The 21,219-nt window shown below is 43.0% G+C and overlaps 4 protein-coding genes across 11 annotated transcripts in view; all 4 read right to left on the bottom strand.

Moving 5' to 3' along the window:
* The window catches only part of LOC120900048 (uncharacterized protein K02A2.6-like), a 40,476-nt gene that overhangs the window by 13,946 nt on the left and 5,311 nt on the right, over positions 1 to 21,219 (bottom strand). For 4 of the 8 annotated variants that reach the window (XM_040306553.1, XM_040306556.1, XM_040306555.1 and 1 more), the window contains exons 5-7: positions 16,419 to 16,649; positions 15,954 to 16,178; positions 15,814 to 15,861 (exon numbers count right to left, since the gene is read on the bottom strand). Coding sequence is in view for 3 of the 8 variants with exons in the window: in XM_040306560.1 (XP_040162494.1) it covers positions 16,620 to 16,649 (30 nt within the window). In the remaining 5 variants the exon portion in view is untranslated. Of the gene's footprint in view, positions 1 to 1,761; positions 1,781 to 10,983; positions 11,570 to 15,746; positions 15,862 to 15,953; positions 16,179 to 16,380; positions 16,650 to 21,219 lie in introns of those variants that run through there. The other 4 variants (XM_040306560.1, XM_040306561.1, XM_040306557.1 and 1 more) reach the window with 4 other exon arrangements.
* LOC120900050 lies at positions 5,601 to 7,283 on the bottom strand. Its single transcript, XM_040306563.1, has 2 exons — positions 6,507 to 7,283; positions 5,601 to 6,423 (listed from the first exon to the last, which is right to left on the bottom strand). The coding sequence occupies exons 1-2, from the start codon at positions 7,122 to 7,124 to the stop codon at positions 6,406 to 6,408; spliced, it is 636 nt and encodes a 211-aa protein (XP_040162497.1). The 5' UTR covers positions 7,125 to 7,283; the 3' UTR covers positions 5,601 to 6,405.
* Positions 7,176 to 7,900, bottom strand: LOC120901063. The gene is made up of 2 exons (XM_040308768.1): positions 7,261 to 7,900; positions 7,176 to 7,201 (listed from the first exon to the last, which is right to left on the bottom strand). Exons 1-2 carry the CDS (start codon positions 7,898 to 7,900, stop codon positions 7,176 to 7,178), a joined length of 666 nt encoding a protein of 221 aa, XP_040164702.1.
* On the bottom strand, positions 16,731 to 20,193 carry LOC120900049. Its single transcript, XM_040306562.1, has 2 exons — positions 17,825 to 20,193; positions 16,731 to 17,752 (listed from the first exon to the last, which is right to left on the bottom strand). Exons 1-2 carry the CDS (start codon positions 18,255 to 18,257, stop codon positions 17,406 to 17,408), a joined length of 780 nt encoding a protein of 259 aa, XP_040162496.1. The 5' UTR covers positions 18,258 to 20,193; the 3' UTR covers positions 16,731 to 17,405.

Genomic DNA, 21,219 nt, shown 5'->3' with positions numbered 1-21,219 from the left:
CTCCTAATCCTTTCCATATCTTTCGGCAATGCTACTATGAATTTACCATCGATTCCCCGTTTTGTAGTGCTTTCAAATATCGCTTCGCATTTCGATTCTTCAGGCGAAAACATATTCCCTGACTGGCACGCTTCTATCTCCCAAAACTGCTTTAGCCTCTCATCTAACGATTCATCGATGCACACTACGTTAACCAGACTTCTTTGATTTAAACTTCTGCATATCATAGATTTTCCCGACACTACCCATCCAAATAAATTCTCTTGCAGTAACAAATTATTTTCTCCCGATCGTAGCCTAACTAATCCGTTCAACAATATTTCATTATACACCTCCCTTCCGAGAAGCATATCGATTGCGCCAATCTCTGCACAGGTTGGGTCAGCTAGCTTAACGTTCGGTGGTAGTTCCCATTGTTGCTGATCAACCTTAACTGACGGAAGGTTCCACATGATCTCAGGTAGCACGTGCAACCTTAAAGGAAAGCAAAAATTAGTACATTGCGAATGAATCACCACATTTACCGAATGAGTTGATGTTTGGCAGCCTCTACCCACTGCTCCAATTGCGAGATGATCTCGTAGCCTTTGTGCTCGTAAACCTTGCACTAAACGTTCGGTGATGAGATTCACTTGCGCTCCTCCATCCAGTAATGCGCGTGCGATCATTTTGTTGCCATTCGATGCGACGACAGTTAGCAGGACAGTTGGCAACAATATAGATGTTGTAGGCACCAGTTGGTTCGCGGTCGGGGTCAGCATCACCGTATTGTTCGGTTCGATGAAAGATGTCGCTCTCGTTGATGTTGTCACCGTACTCTCTGGAACACTCGCGGCAACTGTAGACGATGATTCAATCGGCGTCCGATGTAACATAGTGTGATGCTTCAGCTTACACACACGACACGTGCAGGAGGTGCATTCTCGTACGCGATGGTCTGGTGCCAAGCAATTTATGCAAAGTCCTTTCTCTTTCACTTTGTCGTACCGTTGATTTACAGGCAGGTTTCGAAAGGTGTCACACTTAAATCTACATACCGCGTGTACCATGATTCAAAGGTTACTCCCGCTTCTGGATCGTACCGGAACTCACTAATATTACCGGCAAGGGCTTCCAGTATCAACTCTGGGTTGCTCGGTTTTGGCACAAATTGCAGATCGGGGGTCGGTGGCTGCTGCTGCTGCTGTTGTTGTTGCACGAGCTGTGATAACAGTTGCTGTTGCTGTGCCATTTGCTGCTGCTGTTGGGCCAATTGCTGTTGTAAAAGCTGCAGCGTTTGCTGCAGCGACGATGAATCCGATGGCGTGTGCTGCGGTGGCTGAGGGTGAATGAATCCTGTGTTCAGGACCCCATTTTGTGAGAGACGACGTCAAAAAAATGTCAACAGTTTACAACACTGGTTGGGATTGCCTGTGCAATTCCCATCGCTAACCATTTGTTGAAGATGGCGTTTGTTTTTGGCCAAAGATGATATGATTTGCCTCGGTTTGTTTCCTGTATCCAGCCCTCTGGGACTATATATAACTCGCCATTTCCTCTTGCATCAGTGGTCTGAACTATGGCGTGCGGCATTTTACTGAAAAAATATTTCAACGACGATGATTATTCGCCATCCATTATATACGTGTACTTGTGGCTCATACGCCGAAGCTATACCTGTTCTATATGTCCTCTAACAACTTGGAAGGTTTTTCACATCGATATCTCAATGTTTCCAGATAGCCGAAATGACAAAGGCACTACAAAATGGATGCACAAAAGGCCTCGGACAAGGACTTCACTAGAATAGGTAAATATAATAAAACCTTGGATAAAATCACATCACACTAATACCATATCACAATAAAGCAATAAACGCAATATTAATCAATAGGTGGGGAGGTAAAGCGAGGGATACACGCAATAAAGGCAATATTAACCAATGTGTATCCCTCGCTCCCGACAATCTCAGTCTGTTTGCCGACGATGCAAAAAATTTGCGTCTATACATAACACAGGTGATTGTATATTCCTGCAAGACTGCATCAAAATCTTCTGTTCGTGGTGCAAGCGCAATGGACTGACTATCTGCATTGAGAAATGCTTTTGTGTCTTTTAGTCGATGCAGGAGCTCAGTTACTGGTGCCTACTTCATGGACGCCACTGCAGTAAATCGACAAAATCATGCCAAAAACCTAGGCATTCTTCTTGATTAAAGTTTGTACTTTAAACAGCATACCGATGACTGCTAGGTTCGCGATTATTAATTCCGTTACGCACGTATCAAACTGTAAATTCGCGTGGTGCGCGATCACCGTAATCTAGAAACCGGGTACGCTGCGTGTAAAAGCGGAATAAATATGCGTCACAAACACTAACACATGGCACTCACACGCAAAGGATACACTAACACCCTAAAATTGTATGGGCTTCCGGGGGTATAAAAGGGACGGAAAATTGAATAAAGATACCATTCGGATTTTGCAACTCTAAGGCTGGAAATAGACGAACCGAGATCATCGCGGTACCGCGAAAATCGCGTATGACTTGAGCTGTCAATTATGTTATAAAATCTGACAGATAGGCGAGATCAATCGCGGTTCGTGTATGGAACCATCCGAGGTCTGGTGACGATTGAATGTGCCAAGAAGAAATATTTTTCTATCAATTTGCGAATCAAATTATTTATTTCACATAGTGTATGCAAAATAAAATCCAAAACTCATTTCTCGACACGAGTTTTTACACAAATCCGCCAGAAAAAGTAAAAATAATCGGTTCGCGCTACCGCGAAAATCTCAGCCGAAGTTGGGTATCTCGGCGAAACAGCAGGCGCGATTGGAGGCGCGGAAGAATTGACAGCTCTACTGTTATACAACTGTTAGGCTGGAAATAGACGAACCGAGATCGTCGCGGTACCGCGAAATTCGCGCCTTGTTTATAACAGTTGTAGAACAGTTGGGCTGTCAAATCTTCCGCGCCTCCGATCGCGCCTGCTGTTTCGCAGAGATACCCAACTTCGGTATTCCTGAGATTTTCGCGGTAGCGCGAACCGATTGTTTTCACTTTTTTCTGGTGAATTCGTTTGAAAAAACGTGTAGGGAAAAGAGTTTCGTATTTTATTTTGCATAAACTATGTGAAATAACCAATTTGATTCGAAAATTGATAAACATTATTTCTTCTTGGCACATTCAATCGTCACCAGACCTCGGATGGTTCCATACACGAACCGCGATTGATCTCGCCTATCTGTCAGATTTTATAACAGAATTGACAGCTCAAGTCATACGCGATTTTCGCGGTACCGCGACGATCTCGGTTCGTCTATTTCCAGCCTTATAAACAAGGCGCGAATTTCGCGGTACCGCGACGATCTCGGTTCGTCTATTTCCAGCCTAAGAAACTCTTCGCCTTTTTTAATTTGCATATTCGGATCAGAAAGAAATCTCTCATCCCTCTTCACCCCCTTCTACGGCATAGGCTCTTCAAATTACTTGAGAGAGCAACTAGCGGGAAGGTTAATCACTGGTGTCGAACGGTTGAGAAGATCGCTGTTACCCGAGCGGGTTTGATTTACAAGGCCGCATCCTTCGCGTCCACGCAAACAATGAGACCCCAAATTTTGAGTGATTCAGGCCGAGGGGTATGAGGAGGCTTGAGGAAGCAAGGAGAAACTCGCTGCGATGAGAGTTCGCATTCTGTTTTACACGCGCGCTTCACTAACACCAATACAAATACCGTGCTTTGACGAGCCGTCTGTGAATATGTGTGTCTTCTTTCAGCGAGCTCACCAACTTGGATCTGCTCGTCACATCGTGTTGTCTCGCTTACACTACAGCAACGAACCATCGCTCCGTATGTCCCCCCTCCTACGCGTACAACACCACCAGTACAGCGCGACGCTTTGCCGGAGATGGTTGTGCGCGTTTCGTTCTAAGTCCCGCGCGCAGTGTTTGGCTCGACCCGGTACTTTGCAGTATGACGTCATTCGTGAGTATGATAGATTGTGAATGTGTTGTGAAAGTGTACTTTATGTTTCAATAAAGTGTTTACTGAAATAAAAAATGACCGTGTTTGTGTTTGTTGTTAGAATAAGTGCGCATTTGCGATCGTGTCTATGCATGAAAGAAAACGAGAAACGAAAGAAACAACTATCTTTACATGTGTTCGTAGCATGGCTCGAAAGAACACAAACACATTGAGAACTGCAGAGCGCACCGTGCGTTACGGGTCGGGAGGGGGAGGGCTCGCGCGAGGGTGTAACTCATTCGTCGAAGAGACACTGTATTTCGACAGCGTCACTCAAATCACTCAAAAAATACACTCATTTTGCCGGACGGGGTTGTAGCCAGAGGAAACAAACTACTTGGCGTGGTTATCCGGACAACTAATTGTTGTATTTACGAAGTAAAAGTTCTTGCATTTCGGTAATTCAGATAGTTCTAAAGGGTTACAAATTATTCTGGTTCACACACACGTCCGTACACCGTGGAGATCGCATACAAAGAGCGCGCACTTTCCTGGCTTCGGTTCCGACCAAGGTGGATTAAAAATATCAGGTGGTGGATTAGGGCCTTTGGGGGGTCGCCATAGTTGAGGGACTTTACGTCAGTTTAGAACCGTTAACCTTTGGTTTCCGCACACAAAGCTTAGCAAATAGAACAGATTTCTTTGTTATTATGTGCATTTTTGTGTGTCTATTGATTTTATCGATAAAATGAGATATATTAACAAAAGATTTGATGAGTTGTTTATGCACGAAAATTAAAATCATGTGAGTATGAGTTCTAATCTCACGTAAATTGTCCATGCGGCTCGTAGATAATGAGGATTTAATGTGAAAATTGAAAAAAATAATGATTTCTTATTTTTTTCATCAAAAATGTCGAAAACACAATGAATTATAGAATAAATTCACGGAATAAAACAAAATAACACAGTTTAATCCATGTTCTAATGTTTAATAAGAACTCGCAAAGTCCAAAATATATTTTTAAAGAATATTTAATTGAAAAAATGGGGTAGATAAATTATATGAACAAATTAAATAAATGTAAACAAAGTTTGTATCATGGGGACCTTACGTCAAGTGACGAATTGTCAAAATGCACTAGAGTCCACCACCTGATATTTTTAAATCCACCTTGGTTTCGACCCAAGCAGCAAACGTCAAAACAACGCAACGCGTTTATGCCGACGGGTTAGCGTCTCCAACAATTTTCATCTCCCCACAGAATATGTTGAAGTGGACGGTCTGCCTCTCTTATCCATATCTGCCTATACATCTTCTCGATGTCTGCGGTCAATGCGTATCTCGGGATGCGAAAACGCAGTACGATACTAATCAAATCGTCTTGAATCACAGGGCCAACTAACAACGCATCATTTAGGCCCGAGTCTGTGCTCCATCGCATGCGATTTTATCGCACGTGCTGTCAAACGCTTTTTCGTATAATATTGCGATTATTTGGATGATTTTAATAATATAATGATTATGAAAAATTAAGTTGAGATTGTTCCTACAAAACACCACACATTTAGTTTGACAGATAAAATCGGATGCGGTGTCCGACGAAATCAAAATTTTTGATTCCGTCGTACGACGAAATCGCACGTCCGACGTTATCTGTCAAATTCCATATAAAATTTTGACAGGCCTTCCGATAAAATCGCATCCGATGGAGCACAGACACGGGCCTTAGTGAAACTCCAGACTCAGTTGCACAAGAGGCATCAAAAACAACCCTCAGTTTGGTCGTAAGGCTGTCCGGACGAATAATGCAATGGTGTGGCATGTAATACGTGGGTTCGTTTATGACTTAAGAGCTTGAACTAATCCCTTCCATGTGATTGAGTTCTAAATATTCATCTAAAAATTCCTGATACTGTTGTTTCAACTCAGGGTTGGCGCTTAGACGATGATTCAGCAAGTGGAGTCGACATTTTGCTATTTCGTAAGAGATCCTATTCTCCTAATCCTTTCCATATCTTTCGGCAATGCTACTATGAATTTACCATCGATTCCCCGTTTTGTAGTGCTTTCAAATATCGCTTCGCATTTCGATTCTTCAGGCGAAAACATATTCCCTGACTGGCACGCTTCTATCTCCCAAAACTGCTTTAGCCTCTCATCTAACGATTCATCGATGCACACTACGTTAACCAGACTTCTTTGATTTAAACTTCTGCATATCATAGATTTTCCCGACACTACCCATCCAAATAAATTCTCTTGCAGTAACAAATTATTTTCTCCCGATCGTAGCCTAACTAATCCGTTCAACAATATTTCATTATACACCTCCCTTCCGAGAAGCATATCGATTGCGCCAATCTCTGCACAGGTTGGGTCAGCTAGCTTAACGTTCGGTGGTAGTTCCCATTGTTGCTGATCAACCTTAACTGACGGAAGGTTCCACATGATCTCAGGTAGCACGTGCAACCTTAAAGGAAAGCAAAAATTAGTACATTGCGAATGAATCACCACATTTACCGAATGAGTTGATGTTTGGCAGCCTCTACCCACTGCTCCAATTGCGAGATGATCTCGTAGCCTTTGTGCTCGTAAACCTTGCACTAAACGTTCGGTGATGAGATTCACTTGCGCTCCTCCATCCAGTAATGCGCGTGCGATCATTTTGTTGCCATTCGATGCGACGACAGTTAGCAGGACAGTTGGCAACAATATAGATGTTGTAGGCACCAGTTGGTTCGCGGTCGGGGTCAGCATCACCGTATTGTTCGGTTCGATGAAAGATGTCGCTCTCGTTGATGTTGTCACCGTACTCTCTGGAACACTCGCGGCAACTGTAGACGATGATTCAATCGGCGTCCGATGTAACATAGTGTGATGCTTCAGCTTACACACACGACACGTGCAGGAGGTGCATTCTCGTACGCGATGGTCTGGTGCCAAGCAATTTATGCAAAGTCCTTTCTCTTTCACTTTGTCGTACCGTTGATTTACAGGCAGGTTTCGAAAGGTGTCACACTTAAAGGCGGAATGGTTCTCTCGGTTGCAGAATGTACATTTCTTTTCTATTACGTTTACGGTTGCACACGCTTGCTTCCATTTTTGTCGACCGTGGTTAGTGTGTGCGTGAGGGGCAGTTTCCTTTGCACTGGGCAAAGCTTGTAGGACCATAGCTGGTGCTGTCGCAGAAAATTCACCAAATCCTCATAATCTGCTACTTCACTACTTCGATGATGAGTTTCCCATTCCTTTCGAGTGTTAGAATCCAATTTGTCGCATAACATGTACGCCAAAAGCACATTCCAACCATTCGTACAGACACCAACCTTCTCCACCATTTTGATCGTTCGCTCGAAACCGTTTAGCAAAATGGTGTAACTTTCGTAACTTTCACGTTTTGAGGGAGAAATGGCGAAAAGATCATCCAGATAGCGCCGCACTAACACTTTTTTAGTTTCTACTACGTCGATCACCTGTGCTGCTTCTTTGGAAGCCACTCGTTTTAGATAAATTAATTTATTTACATCCGATAATCCAGGATGCCCATCAATCATGCTATTAAATGCATCACGAAACGTTGGCCACGATTCTAGCGCACCATCGAAATTAGGTAACGGAATTTCCGGTAAACGCACTTTCGATTTGGGGTTCGACACTCTTGGATCCTGCGCATCCGCATTAGGCACCGCATACTCCAGCGCTTTCGTGTTAGACACACACATCTCTGCTTCACGCCGCTTCAGCAATACCGTTAGCTCGATGCGACGTTGCTCGAACTCATCATACCGCTTCTCTTCTTCCTCCCACTGCACTTCGTCGCCCGTCTCCAGCAACGAAGCGTGCCTTCTCTCGAAGGCGGCCGCAATTGTCGTTAATTGCTCCGTACACGCTTGCAGGTATGACAAATCAGGAACTGCAGCTTCCACTGCTTTCACGAGGGAATCCATCCTACGCATTAAATGCGCTTGAAAACGTCCGACTACACTTGCCATCGATGTCGTTTCCTTTGGACTTGACGATGCTTGCACATCCACAAATGTAGATATTTCCGGATTCGACATTTCTACACTTTCACTACTCCAACTAAACAATTACTTAAAACGGTAAAAGTTATCAGCATTACTTTATAATCCGATCGAAGGACCAAATTTTATGTAGGGGATTCTCGATACAACTTTTCCGTTCGGCTTCTGGTTTTTGACTAACTGTTAGAAACTGGCGCTCTAACCAAAAAATAAGAAAACAAAGTGAATTTGATAGGTAAGCACTGAGGGTGCACCAAAAAATTAGTTTTTTTTCTTTATTCTCTGTTATCTTCGCTCTTGGGTGTTTTTATCGCAATTATCTTATTTTGCGCGGTTTTCTCCCTTTTTATGCTTATGTACACACACAAAAACATCGCCTTCGCTGACAGTTTGTTGGAACCTTATAACAGTTTCCAACACTAACTTTATTTCCTATCATTCTTTACATGTAATCGCTTATTCGGGCACGATTAGTGTAGCGCCTGGGAACGATCGTGTAACATCGGGTTTTTGGCTATCTGTACTAATTCAATACTTAACACCTTCAAAGAGAGTGTGACAGATAGATCCCAGTCGGAAAATCGGAATTCGACATGCTCAATTTTTACTGTCAATGTCAGTAGAGCATATTGAATTTAATTTATTTAATTTATATTGAATATTGAAGATAACAAAAATGGGAAACAACGAATGATTCTTTCGGATAAAGCCAAAAAAATCTATAAATTAAATAATAAATGTGAAAGGTAACAGGCTTACTAAAACAAATAGCACGAGACATCACTGACCCGATTTGCATCAAGACGCTATACTGTGCTTTGGTGCGACCAGTGTTAGAATACGCTTCAGTAGTATGGTGGCCTACAGCTGCTCGTCCCCTAGCTCGTTTAGAGTCCATCCAGCGCAAATTCACGCGGTTCGCTTTGCGCTCCTGGAGTGTCCAACTTGACTATGAGGGACGCTGTGCGTTGCTTGGCATCGAGACGCTGAAGCAGCGGAACTGCAACGCTCAGAGGCTGTTTGTCGCGGGACTTCTTGACAATCGGATCGACTCGCCCGCGCTTCTTTCGAGGCTCAACATGTATGTCCCGCCGAGATCGCTCCGAGCTAGATCGCTACTTGACGTGGAGGAACGCCGCACTCGCTTTGGCTCCTCTGATCCGTTTATTCGTATGTGCCGTGAGTTTAATGTTATTTGTGATCGTCATCAACCTGACATGTCGCGCACCGCATTGTTAAATAGTATTCGTGTCGTGCGACCTTTTACATGTTAATTATGTTACTTAAGACTAAGCGTGACAAATGAATGACCGAAATGTGACTATGTTATAATGAATGAATGTAAATGAATTCGCTTCAAGTGGGCCACTTGCGGTCCGTTGAATTTTAATTAATAAATAACAAATAACAAATAACAAACAGAACACCCAAGTGCCACAAATCCACTAAACGACCACTAAACGGCTTCTAAACGACTCAAGTTCTCTACCTAAACGGAATATAGAAAGACTTCGTTTAGCAGACGGCAAACGACTCATGCATTCTAAAAATAGCGAAAAAGCTGGTGGCGCTCTCTGTTGGTGGGATACCCTAACCAGTTGAGCTTCATCGCGTGGAGGAGAGCTTTCTCATTTCCTCTGTACTGTTGTATGGTTTCGCATTGAAGTTATGCATCGCTAGAACTAGAACGGCGATACGATTGTTTAAATACTAAACACCAACGGAAATCACCAGCACTGAAGAGCAAGTGAGATTAGAGTAATGGTCGTTGGTGTTGATACCCACGTATCTGACCACACGACCATTCACATAGATTTTTGCTCAGAAAGTTAGAAGACTATATAGGTCACGATAAGATGAAACTAGTCGAAACACATTGCAAGTAAAGGATAGCAATATAATGATGAGTTGTAATACGCCATCTATTGATCAAACCAATGAAGCTGTGGAGCTTTCATTTTTTTCTATGGATATTAAATTTTCCAGTCGTTTAAGCTTAATCTGTGGCGCTTGGGCAATTATCTTGCCTTACAGGGTTTACCAGTCCAATAAACAACTGTCCACTTGTTTATAACAATAGTCGTTTTGAATAGACACCGCTGTCTACCACTTGCTCACACGTCAGATGGTGTAAGCTACTCTGTCCAATTCAATAACACAATTTTCGCCTTCGATTGCACAACGGTCGGATTCGGCACGGTTTCTTGTGGTTGTTGTATAATTAACAAAATTAATGTTTTGATTTATTGAAATGTATGGTTTATACTGCATATTTCTTGAATAAAAGAAACGTGTTTGAAAATGTTTTGTTTTTGCAAAATTTGTCAAAACAAAACAAACAATGCCGGATCTGACAGTTGCTACTCGAAGGCGAAAATTGTGTTATTGAAATGGACAGAGTAGCTTACACCATCTGACGTGTGAGCAAGTGGTAGACAGCGGTGTCTGTTTATACACAAGAGTAAGGAGCTGAGGCAGCTGCAATGCTATAATTAGCGAATATTATAACTAGCGAATTGAACCATAACAGATGATAATGCTATAATTAGAGTGCCATAATTTGGCGGCCATCAACGCGTTGGTTGGTGTGCGTGAGAGGGCAACAGCAGAAAGGTGATCGCCCGAACAGCGGGAACTTTCTTCCACGAACGGCAACGGCAGCGATCGGACGCGCGCGCAATCCGCTTAGTTTTTAAGTTGTTTGTTAAAATAAAATTAAACATAAAAAATACCGCAACGTCCAACCCTAGACTGATCATATGGTGCCGTGACCAGGATTGAAAACCTTTTTTCGATAAGCGCTAAGTGAAAAGATTTATTCGCTGATCATTTTTTTGCTATGTGATTTAGTGCGTACCGTGCAAAGGAACGATCGTTAATACGTGTTTGAGTGTACGAACTTTGGCGGCCAGTAAATGTGAAATTTCAACCTGCAAAAGGACAATCGTGCCGTTTATTAATCTTCATTGATTACGTGTCCGTGTCTCCGTCTTATTCAGTCCGTTGCCAAAAGGACAGGCTCACTGCCGCCTTCCTCGGCGTCTTGCCGAGTAAAAGCTATAAGAAGCGTCCTACCGCAGCCATCGCGTTTTTTTTTTATACAAATCGGCGATTCACCGCGGTCGCGTTAAAACAAAACTGTGAGGCGTCTTGTGTCTATTATAATTTCGTTCGTCTTTGAATCGTGTAACGTCGTGTTACAAAGAACACTAAGTTTAAGTTACTGTTCAACCCGTTGAGCATTAGTGTGAGAAAACGTCAGCTTATCGTCCGTGTCGCAACCTATTACTTTCGCGCGTGTGATATCCGTCTTCGTAATCGTGTGTTTCGCGCCAGTCGCATTTTGGCGCAGCCATCCGTCGTCACCTGTGTGTGTTTCCCGCCAGTCGCAGTTTGGAGCAGCCATCCGTCGTCACCTGTGTGTGTTTCCCGCCAGTCGCAGTTTGGAGCAGCTATCCGTCGTCATCTGTGTGTGCTTCCCCGCCATCGTCGTTGCAACGGTTTTCCGAGTCCCGCCATCTCAACAGGTCAAGTATAAAGATGACCGAAATTGCGAGCCTAAGGCAAAAGTTGAATTCCTTATTCACGAAGCTGAAAAGAAATGAAGTTTTCTTAGCAAACTTCCAGCCTGAACAACATAAGCATCTCGTGCCTGTCCGGCTCCAAACGATTGAAGGCATGGAAAAGGAATTTGAAACGGCTCATACGCAATTGTGTTTGTTAGCGCCCAGTGAAGCTGAGAAGCTAGAGGAAGAGGAATTAATGGATAATTTTGAGGAGAGGTTCATAGCTATGAAAAGCGCAATGCTATCACACATGCCTAATCAAACAGCTCAAACCGTTAGCTCTGAGCTTGGCTCGAGCCACGTTCAAAACCCAAGCCACTCTCCCATCCAAAACCACGTTAAATTACCAGCCATCTCTTTGCCCGAATTTAACGGTGATATAATGCACTGGATGGCATTTCATGATACCTTTGAAGCATTAGTTCACAACAATGCAAGTGTTTTGTATATACAAAAATTCCATTATTCCATTATTATTATCCATTATGTCTATTCAAAACGACTATTGTTATAAACAAGTGGACAGTTGTTTATTATGCTGGTAAACCCTGTATTACACGTACGAGAGGCATTTTTGTGCCAAAGTCTAGGTTTGACAGATAAATGCCAATCGAAAAATGACAGTATTTTCCTCCGTCTAATAAGGCCTTAAAACTCCTCTTTAACAGCTCGATTTAACCCATTGCCTCATATAAACGCTTGAAAATATGGGTGTGTGAGTGAACAACGATGTGTTGAAGCATTGGAATTTATGTCAGAACTTCGGTAGAAGCCGGACAAACAAGAAGCTTGCAGTTTCGTCCTCGGTGTACAACAACCAAAACACTGAGTAAGAAGAAATAAACGATCTATACAGGAGTATCAGAATAGCGGAGAAACGCGTGGACTAACAAAACAACGTCAAAGAATGTTTTATTTATTTATTTATTTACATAACTGCTGTCTGAATTGAATTCTTAACAACATACCTATTAACTAAACTTATTAAAGATTTGCTCGGAGGATGGATCGGAAGGATGGTAAGGAGAGGTGATATTCAAACAGGTGTGCGCAGGAATTAAACAATCTCACAGCACGTAATAAAGGGTCATTTAAACCAACTGAAGTGCGTCGATTTGGAACAAATAAAGGAGCACGAGGGCGTAAGGAACGAATTGGAACATAGAAATTCAGGGATGAAAGAATGATATGTGAATCCACAGCATTAGATATGAGCGAGGCAACAAACATTATTTGGGAAATGTGACGGCGTTTCTCCAATGAGTCCAGGCCCAACAGCTGGCATCTTTGCTCATAGTCCGGTAGGGTATCTGACGTGAGGCCGGGCATTTTGCTGACAATATACCGAGTAAATGATCTCTGCACTCTTTCTATGCGGTCAATCGATGTAAATGAGGTGGGACACCAAACAACAACACAGTATTCCAAAATCGGTCTTACTAACGAACAATATAACGCTTTTAAACACAGAGGGTCGGTTATGCGGATTGAAAAACGTTTTATCATACCGATTGTTTTACGAGCCTTATTAACGGTAACGTCAATGTGATCGAGGAATGATAACCTGCTATCGAAAGTTACACCAAGATCTTTTACCGAGAGTACACGATTTATTGCTATACCCTCGAAGTTATAAGCAGTCGTAACGGGACAACGTGAACGACTGAAGGACATGACATGACATTTTTCGGGGCATAGAACTAGCTGGTTCGATGAGCACCATGATGCAAATCGGTTGAGGGTGTTTTGGAGCGATACGCAGTCACCAACAGACGATATAGATTTAAAAATCTTTAGGTCATCTGCATAACAAAGAAAACAATCGTGTGGAATGACTGAGTTAACATCATTAATAAATAAAACGAACAATAAAGGACTCAACATGGACTTATATGTAAACGTAGCTAAATTCTCACTTCACACTTTTCTTCTTCTTCTTCTTCTTCTTGCGATAGGGGATGTATCCTCCTATGTTGTTCAAACGCTTGTTTGAAACAGCATATTCAGAGGCTTACTCTCTCTTGTGAAGACTTCGACTATCTAGAGTCATATGTCTGGCAAATAGGATGTTTCTATTTTTTGTTGTTGGTATTTGATAATTCTGATGACAGTAGGCATCAGCTTGTATATATGTGTTTATATCATGGTATTTGTTACTTCGTTTTAGTTTTTTTATGTTTTGTTTGAATCGGTTGATTTTTGTGCATGCCATTTAGATGGGGAAAACAAATCTTGTTGGGTACTAATTTGAGTATCTTTCTCTGAATTGTATCCTTAATAGGATTTTTTTTGTGTTTCACTTTTTTTACATTTTTGGTTTTTGTAGGAAAATGAAACCAACGCGGGATAATTTTTTGCCGAAACGATTTATTTTAGTTTGCCAAAAAATTTGTCTAGATTCCGCGAGTGGTTTGAAAAGGGCGCAAATCTTATCCTGCGCTCTTTTTATAGCTTTTCCCTCGTCACTTCGTGTCCTAATCGGCTTGCGCTTCGTGTCCGTTAACCCTCCTGGTTTAATACAGGTCGTTCAGTACCTGCGCTATGTGACAACAGTTTTGGTCTCCGTATATTCTGTATTTTCCGTATCGATTGTGTCACCAACAGCGCTTGTGGCTAACTGTTCTGGATGTGTGATCTTCACTCTTTCTCCTTTGATGGAGATAAAAGGTGGGATGGGTGTTTCGATTAGCATGGTAGCTGCTCGATTGCCATCCTTAATGCCTGCGAAAGGCGATGGGTTCTTCCAAAACAGGTCTCTGATATCCTGTATTTTGCCGTATTTGGACAGTTCCATTTTGAGCTCTTCATTAGAAATGTTCGACGAACAGTCTAAAATTTTTACAACTTTGGTGCCGTTATCCATTTGAAGGGGGATATTGTATATCACTCCCTCGCGTGTCATGCTTAATTTTGAATCAAACATTTCCACGAATTCACGTGCGTCTTCAGCTTTTTTCATTTGTATTGCAGCTATACTCGCCGTATGTAGTAATTGAACCTTCTCCAGTTTCTCTGGATTTAATTTCAATTGTTCAGTACGGAGCCTCAAAATTTCACCTCTATTTGGTTTTCTTTTTACATGGAAAAATTCTACCCTAAAGGTAGCACAATCACTGATCGCCATTTCAAAGACGGCGTGTTTTTAACGATTCACACTGACGTGTTTTCTGGTCGAGTTTCGAATCCGAACTGCACTTCAGGCCGCAAATACACGACGCGCGTTTCCGCGCCCGCGGAAACGCGTATAACAATCCAGCCATAGAAATGAAATGTCATTCGAACGCGCTACCGCGGAAACGCAGAGATGCTCAGCTGGATATCTCTGCGGAACTGTTATACGCGTTTGAACGCGCCCGCGGAAACGCGCGTCGTGTATTTGCGGCCTCACACTTTTCATGCAGAAAACACGTTTGCCAGTCACCAGTAGCGAACCCATCGAACTCCTGTCAAAATTATATGGAGTTTGAGGGTACGATGGTTCGATGGTTGATAAAAAAAATGAAAATGGTGATAAAATTTATAAAAACTAACCGTATATCCTTCTGAAACGTCTCACTTAATAAATACATGAAATAAATAAACCGACGAAGTACTTAACCTAACAACATAAACTGACAACAGAAACAAAACTTCAGAAAACTAATCACATATAGAAAGAGGACATATGGCCTTTGATGCCGTCCAAAAACAACAAAGGTTGTGTTTAACACAATAGCGGACTAGCACTGAGGGCGGTGGCAACGCTTTTTCGCATTCGATTTTATCGGACGCCCTGTCAAATTTTTGTATGAGATTTGACAGATAACGTCGGACGACGAAATCGCACGTCCGACGTTATCTGTCAAATCCCATATAAATCTTCGATAAAATCGCATCCGATGAGCGTTGCCACCGCCCTGAAGGGCCCAGGAAGCTGGACTTCAGTTCCGAACCGTCAAACGACCTCGACAAACTGAAGAAGAAGAAGAAGAAGAAGAAGAAGATGGTTCGATGGATGGGCCCGGCAGGCAATTGACAGCTAAACTGACGGCGCCTTAAGAGGAGAAACGGGCGCCCAACCGTGCATGGCTCAGGCGCCCAACGGAAGACATGATTGGGCGTGGGGGGGTACGGATGAAACGGACCTCCCGTTCTTTCGTGTATTGTTTACATTCGTTTATCCGTGTATTTCTTTCATTCGGATTGTATATCAACACAGCTAATTTTCAAATCGACCGTTATTTTATTGATAATTAAATATTCTAAAAATACACTATTTTTCATACCAACCTAATTCAGCGCACGAAAACGGCTATCACGGAGATTTCCAGCACTAACCTGTAATTAAATTAAAAAAATAAAATATAGAATAAGTAAAGAAAGTTATTTGCGTTTCATATAAATAAAGCGTAGAGAATGCAATACATTACCAGTAATTGTGAGAAGCCAAAACAACATGTTTTTTTCATTAAACATGCCTCCAGTTGAAATGATAGTATGACGACGAACGTGCAGGAGTTGCGTCGTCATCGAGGACTAAGCCAGCTTCATCGTTTTGGCAGCATTCCGTCACCCAGATGTGATTGTCCTTCGTGATGAAGTGTAACTAACCGACCGTACATGGTGTGGCATTGATGAGAACGGTCTATCTGAAACTAAAGAAAGAAGAATAATATCAGTCAAGTGCATTTCATGCTGATCGTTCGCGATCGTTTCTTGTATGTACAAAGGAATAAAGGCGACATTTTTACAGATTTTTTCATTTGCACGCTTGCTACCCGCACCAGTGCAACCGGTGCTAGCGGACGAGCTAACACCCAATACTATGCCATAGATTTGGGCGCGGTTGTTGCGTACCTGTGGGCCCGGCATGTTTTTACAATCTCGGAACGTACCTCTGTGGCCCAAACATCTGTGCTAGCATTTTCAGAGCGCAAGTATCGCCTTACAATCCTAACGCGTCTACCACGATCATTCGTTCGGCGTACGTTTGCTGCAGGTGGTTGCTGTCCGCTTGGGCTTGCGTCAATATGCTGCGCTTCGTGCGGTGGTGATGATCTTGATGTTACCAAATCACTGCGACTTCCGGACGTTTGTTAGAGCCAACTGTAATTCTCACAGCACAGCTGAAATAGACAATATAAGAGAAAAATATTGCTAGTGGAGCGTAATCCATGTGTTTTGAATTTAAACATTAAAACTTAGACTTGGACTGCTGTGACAATTCATTTATTTTGACCGATCGCGTCGAGTGCTAAAGATGGACTAATTTTCGATTTCATACGCTCGTGATAGCAAACTTCTCTGGTTTGTCGCTTAACCTAGGAAATTCTAAGAAAGGCCGATCGGCCACCAAAAGCGCGCACGTGCCTTAGCGCAGACAATTGTCTTTTGTTCAACTTTTCATCCCACTTGCGAGCAGGCTTCACACTGTTCATATTGTTTCATTGTTTTACAAAGCAAATACAGAGTTCTTAGTATTGTTTTCGCTTCGCTCACACCATATGGCGCCCCTAGTTCCTAGCATCGTATTCTTTTGCTTCGACATACTCCCCCCCCGGTTGAATTATTGAATTCAACAGAATTGTTTTCGGTTACAGGCAAAATACAGATTTTTGATATTCCGCGCTTGTACAACCCATCTTTCGTTTTGACGGTAACTACTCTTATGTTCCCATCACTTCCCGGAAAAATCTCAACTATTCTACCGTAACACCATTTCAGGGGTGGTAAACCATCGTCTTTCACAAGCACCATTGTTCCGACGGAGATGTTGTTGCGTTGGCGGGTCCACTTTGTCCGTGGTTGTAGACCGGACAAATACTCAGTACTCCAACGTTTCCACAGCCTTCGAAGATATTCTTGTACTTCCTGCCATTGATTCAGCTGGTTGATTGGAACCGCTTCCAGGGATGGTTCGGCCAAGGCAGAAAGCGGAGGAAATGTCCCGGCGTCAAAACGTCAAGATAAGCTGGATCGGTTGATAGTTGAGTCAAAGGTCGAGAATTCATGCAACTCTCGATCTGCGTTAGAAGCGTGGTGAGCTGCTCGTAGGTCAGCAACGCGTTTCCCATCGTAGGCCTCAGATGATTTTTGAAGGATTTGACAGCCGCCTCCCATAGGCCGCCAAAATTCGGAGAACGAGGGGGGATGAACTTAAATTCGATGCCTTCATCGCTGCACTTCCGAGTTATGTCGCCTTGCCATGCCTGGTCCTTGAATTGCTGAGCTAGGACAGCCAATTCTTTAGATGCGCCTACAAAATTCTTAGCGTTGTCACATTCAATTAATGAAGGCTTACCTCTGCGCGCGATGAATCTGCGTAGGGCCGCAATAAAGGCGTCTGTGGTCAAGTCTGTAACAAGATCGATGTGCACCGCTTTCACGACCATGCATACAAAAATGACCACGTATCCTTTCAGCGGTTGCGATTTTCTATGGGGATAGCGGTATGCTATCGGACCACATAGATCCACTCCCGTGCGGACGAATGGTAAGGCTGGAGACACGCGTTCCATTGGTAAGTCGCCCATAATTTGTTGAAGCGATGTTGGTCGACAGCGGAAACATTGCAAACATGAGTGCACTGTCTTTCGGGCTAAATTTCTGACTCGCAAAGGCCAAAACCTTTCGCGCAGGCTCGTGGTCAGAAATTGAGGGCTGGCATGCAACATTTTCAGATGAACGAACATTGCAATCATGTCGGTGAGGGGATGATTGGATGGAAGTATCATAGGATGTCGTCGATCGTTAGATACTTCTGCATGACGTAGCCTGCCACCTACTCGCAGTATGGCGGCTTCGATGTATGGATTTAACGACTTCAACTTGGAATGGTTTGCAACAAAACCATTTTTTCAAGATTTTTAAAATCTTCCGCAAATGATTCATGTTGTGCTAGACGGACGAGACACTTGATTGAATCGTTTAGTTCTTCAGTGGTCAGATGCGTAAATCGTCGTTGATCACGATTTTTGAGTTTTGCATTGTGAGCAAATCTGAGTATCCATGCTACAAGTCTTTTCAAATCGCCAAATGACGAACGCAGTTTAAAAATGAAACTTGGTTCAATAGAATGAGCTGCCAACGTAACTCTTTCTTCGAGATCTTCCTTCGGTAGTTCAACCTTACTTGCAACCTTTGTAGGGAAAATCAGAGGTTCTTCATTTAGCCAATTTGGGCCGTTCCACCATAAGGTGGCATGCTGTAGCTGTGCTGGATCCATTCCGCGAGAAATTATATCTGCTGGATTTTCTATACCGGGTACGTGATTCCATTTTCCATTTGCAGTGAGATGTTATATTTCCGATACACGATTCGCAACGAAAGTTTTCCAGCGCGATGGGTTTGCTGCCAACCAGTGTAGGACAATACTTGAATCCGACCAAAAATATGGTTCTATTTCAATTTTCAAGGCACCGGAAACCTTTTCATACAGATGTGCCAAGAGTAAGTCGGCTGATAGCTCTAAACGAGGTAAACAAACTCGTTTTTGTTTACGCGAAGTTGCCAGAGGAGCTACTTTAGATTTAGCCGTTAGTAAATTCACTGTAACTGTATCATCGCTGGATACAGATCTGATGTAAATACAAGTGCCGTACGCCTTTTCAGACGCATCGCAAAATCCGTGTAGCTGTATTTGTTTTACAGGCGTGTGAGAAAGAACCCAACGTTGAATACTTATTTTATTAAGTTCTGCAAGATTTTTACGAAAATCTCTCCACTGTTTCTGTAGTGGTGGGTTGAGAGGTTCATCCCAAGACGTTTCATTGCGCCAAAGCTCTTGAAGATACATTTTAGCTGCCACTATCACAGGACCGACCAATCCTAAAGGATCGAAAAGTTTTGCCGAGTCTGATACAGCAATGCGTTTCGTAACTGGATTGTCATGATTGCTGTACTCAGGTGTTTCGAAGAGAAAATTGTCGGTTGTTGGTTGCCATTTCAGACCCAATTTTTTGATGCATGATGTTGGCGAATCAAGGTCATAAACAGTTCGATCATCCCGAAGATCAACGGGAATTTTTTCTAGTAGTTCGGAGCAGTTAGATGTCCACTTACGAAGACAAAGACCAGCAGATTGAAGTAAATTCAATAATTGGTCACTGAGTTTCTGCCCTTCCTCTACACCAGGGGTCTCCAAACTTTTCAATTCGTGGGCCGCATTGCTTCGTAAATAACGATGTTGCGGGCCATTTTAACGTTACTTTTGGTAATGAGAACGTTTAAATCATATTTTCATATGAAAATACTTAATGAATATTCTGCATTTTTATTTTTTAGTAACTTGATTTTTGGCTTGGTTTAGTAAAAATTAAAAATTTGATAAAAATTGTGAAACTAATATGATATTTACATTATCCTTTGCAACATCACCGCGGGCCGCATTATAGGCTCTCGAGGGCCGCATGCGGCCCGCGGGCCGTAGTTTGGAGACCCCTGCTCTACACTATTGACTCCTGTTAGCATGTCGTCCATGTAAAAGTCGTTAGCTAAAACCTTTGTTGCCTCTGGGTACGTATTTGCTTCTACTTTTGCTAGATGTTGTAGAGTTTTAGTTGCGAGGTATGGTGCGCAAGAAGTACAGTATCGGACAGAAAGATAGAACCCTGGTGTTTTCAACGCACCATGCACCCGTTGGGCCAGGTTTATGTGTGATTTGTATGTGTTTTGTGTGTGTGTGTGTGTGTGTGTGTGTGTGTGTGTGTGTGTGTGTGTGTGTGTGTGTGTGTGTGTGTGTGTGTGTGTGTGTGTGTGTGTGTGTGTGTGTGTTTGCATGTGTATTGGTGTGTGTGTTTGTTTCACAAGTATGTCGTTTCGGATAGATTTGTTAGTGGTTTGTTTGTGTTTTGGGTTAGTTTTTTGTTGTAATTAGCAGGACCACCGCCCTTGCGAGCAGTGATCCCTATTCAAAAATGCAATAAGCTCAGTTCTTGATCTTATTGCCGTCGCCAACAATGACATTAATCATGCGTTGACGCATCGACATCACCAGTTTCTGGATCGTTTTTGGTGGAATTTTTCTCCACACCTTTTGCATGTGATCGAAGAGGTGATCCAGATCTTCCGGTATGTTTTTACCCAGCCTCTTCTTGAATATTGCCCAGAGGTTCTCAATGGGATTGAGATCCGGGCTAAGGGCAGGCCACTTCATTGTTTTGACATTGTTGTCAGCAAGCCAAGTTTGGACAGTCCCAGAAGTATGCTTAGAATCGTTGTCTTGCATAAACATCCAAGACCGAGGAAGGTTTCTCCTAGCATGCGATAGCAAATGAGTATCAAGAATGTCTCGATAGCCAAAACGATTTAAATTACCGTGGATTCGAACCAACGGACCCATCCTATAGTAGGAGAAGCATCCCCACACCATGAGACTACCACCGCCATGCTTGAAAGTTTTGAAGCAGTACTTCGGATCAAGAGCACAATTAACAGGGCGCCGAACCAACCTGCGTCCGTCCGACCCCTGTCGATTGAATTTCGACTCGTCTGACCACAAAACCCTGCGCCAATCCTCCTCATCGAGGAACATGTGCTCAATTGCAAATAACACCCGTGCGTTTTTATGCGCAGGTGTTAAATTGGGCACTTTGCGTGGCACTCGCGCGAGTAGCCCGGCACTGACCAATCTTCGCTGAACTGTTCTCGGCGTCACCGCCAATTTCTGCCTCGGATCTCTGGTGCCGAGCTAAACGG

The sequence above is a fragment of the Anopheles arabiensis genome, chromosome 3 (genome assembly GCF_016920715.1).
Source record: "Anopheles arabiensis isolate DONGOLA chromosome 3, AaraD3, whole genome shotgun sequence".
Classification (NCBI taxonomy): Eukaryota; Metazoa; Arthropoda; class Insecta; order Diptera; family Culicidae; genus Anopheles; species Anopheles arabiensis.
Note: the sequence above shows the minus strand (reverse complement) of the source record. Positions and strands in the feature narration are given on the sequence as shown.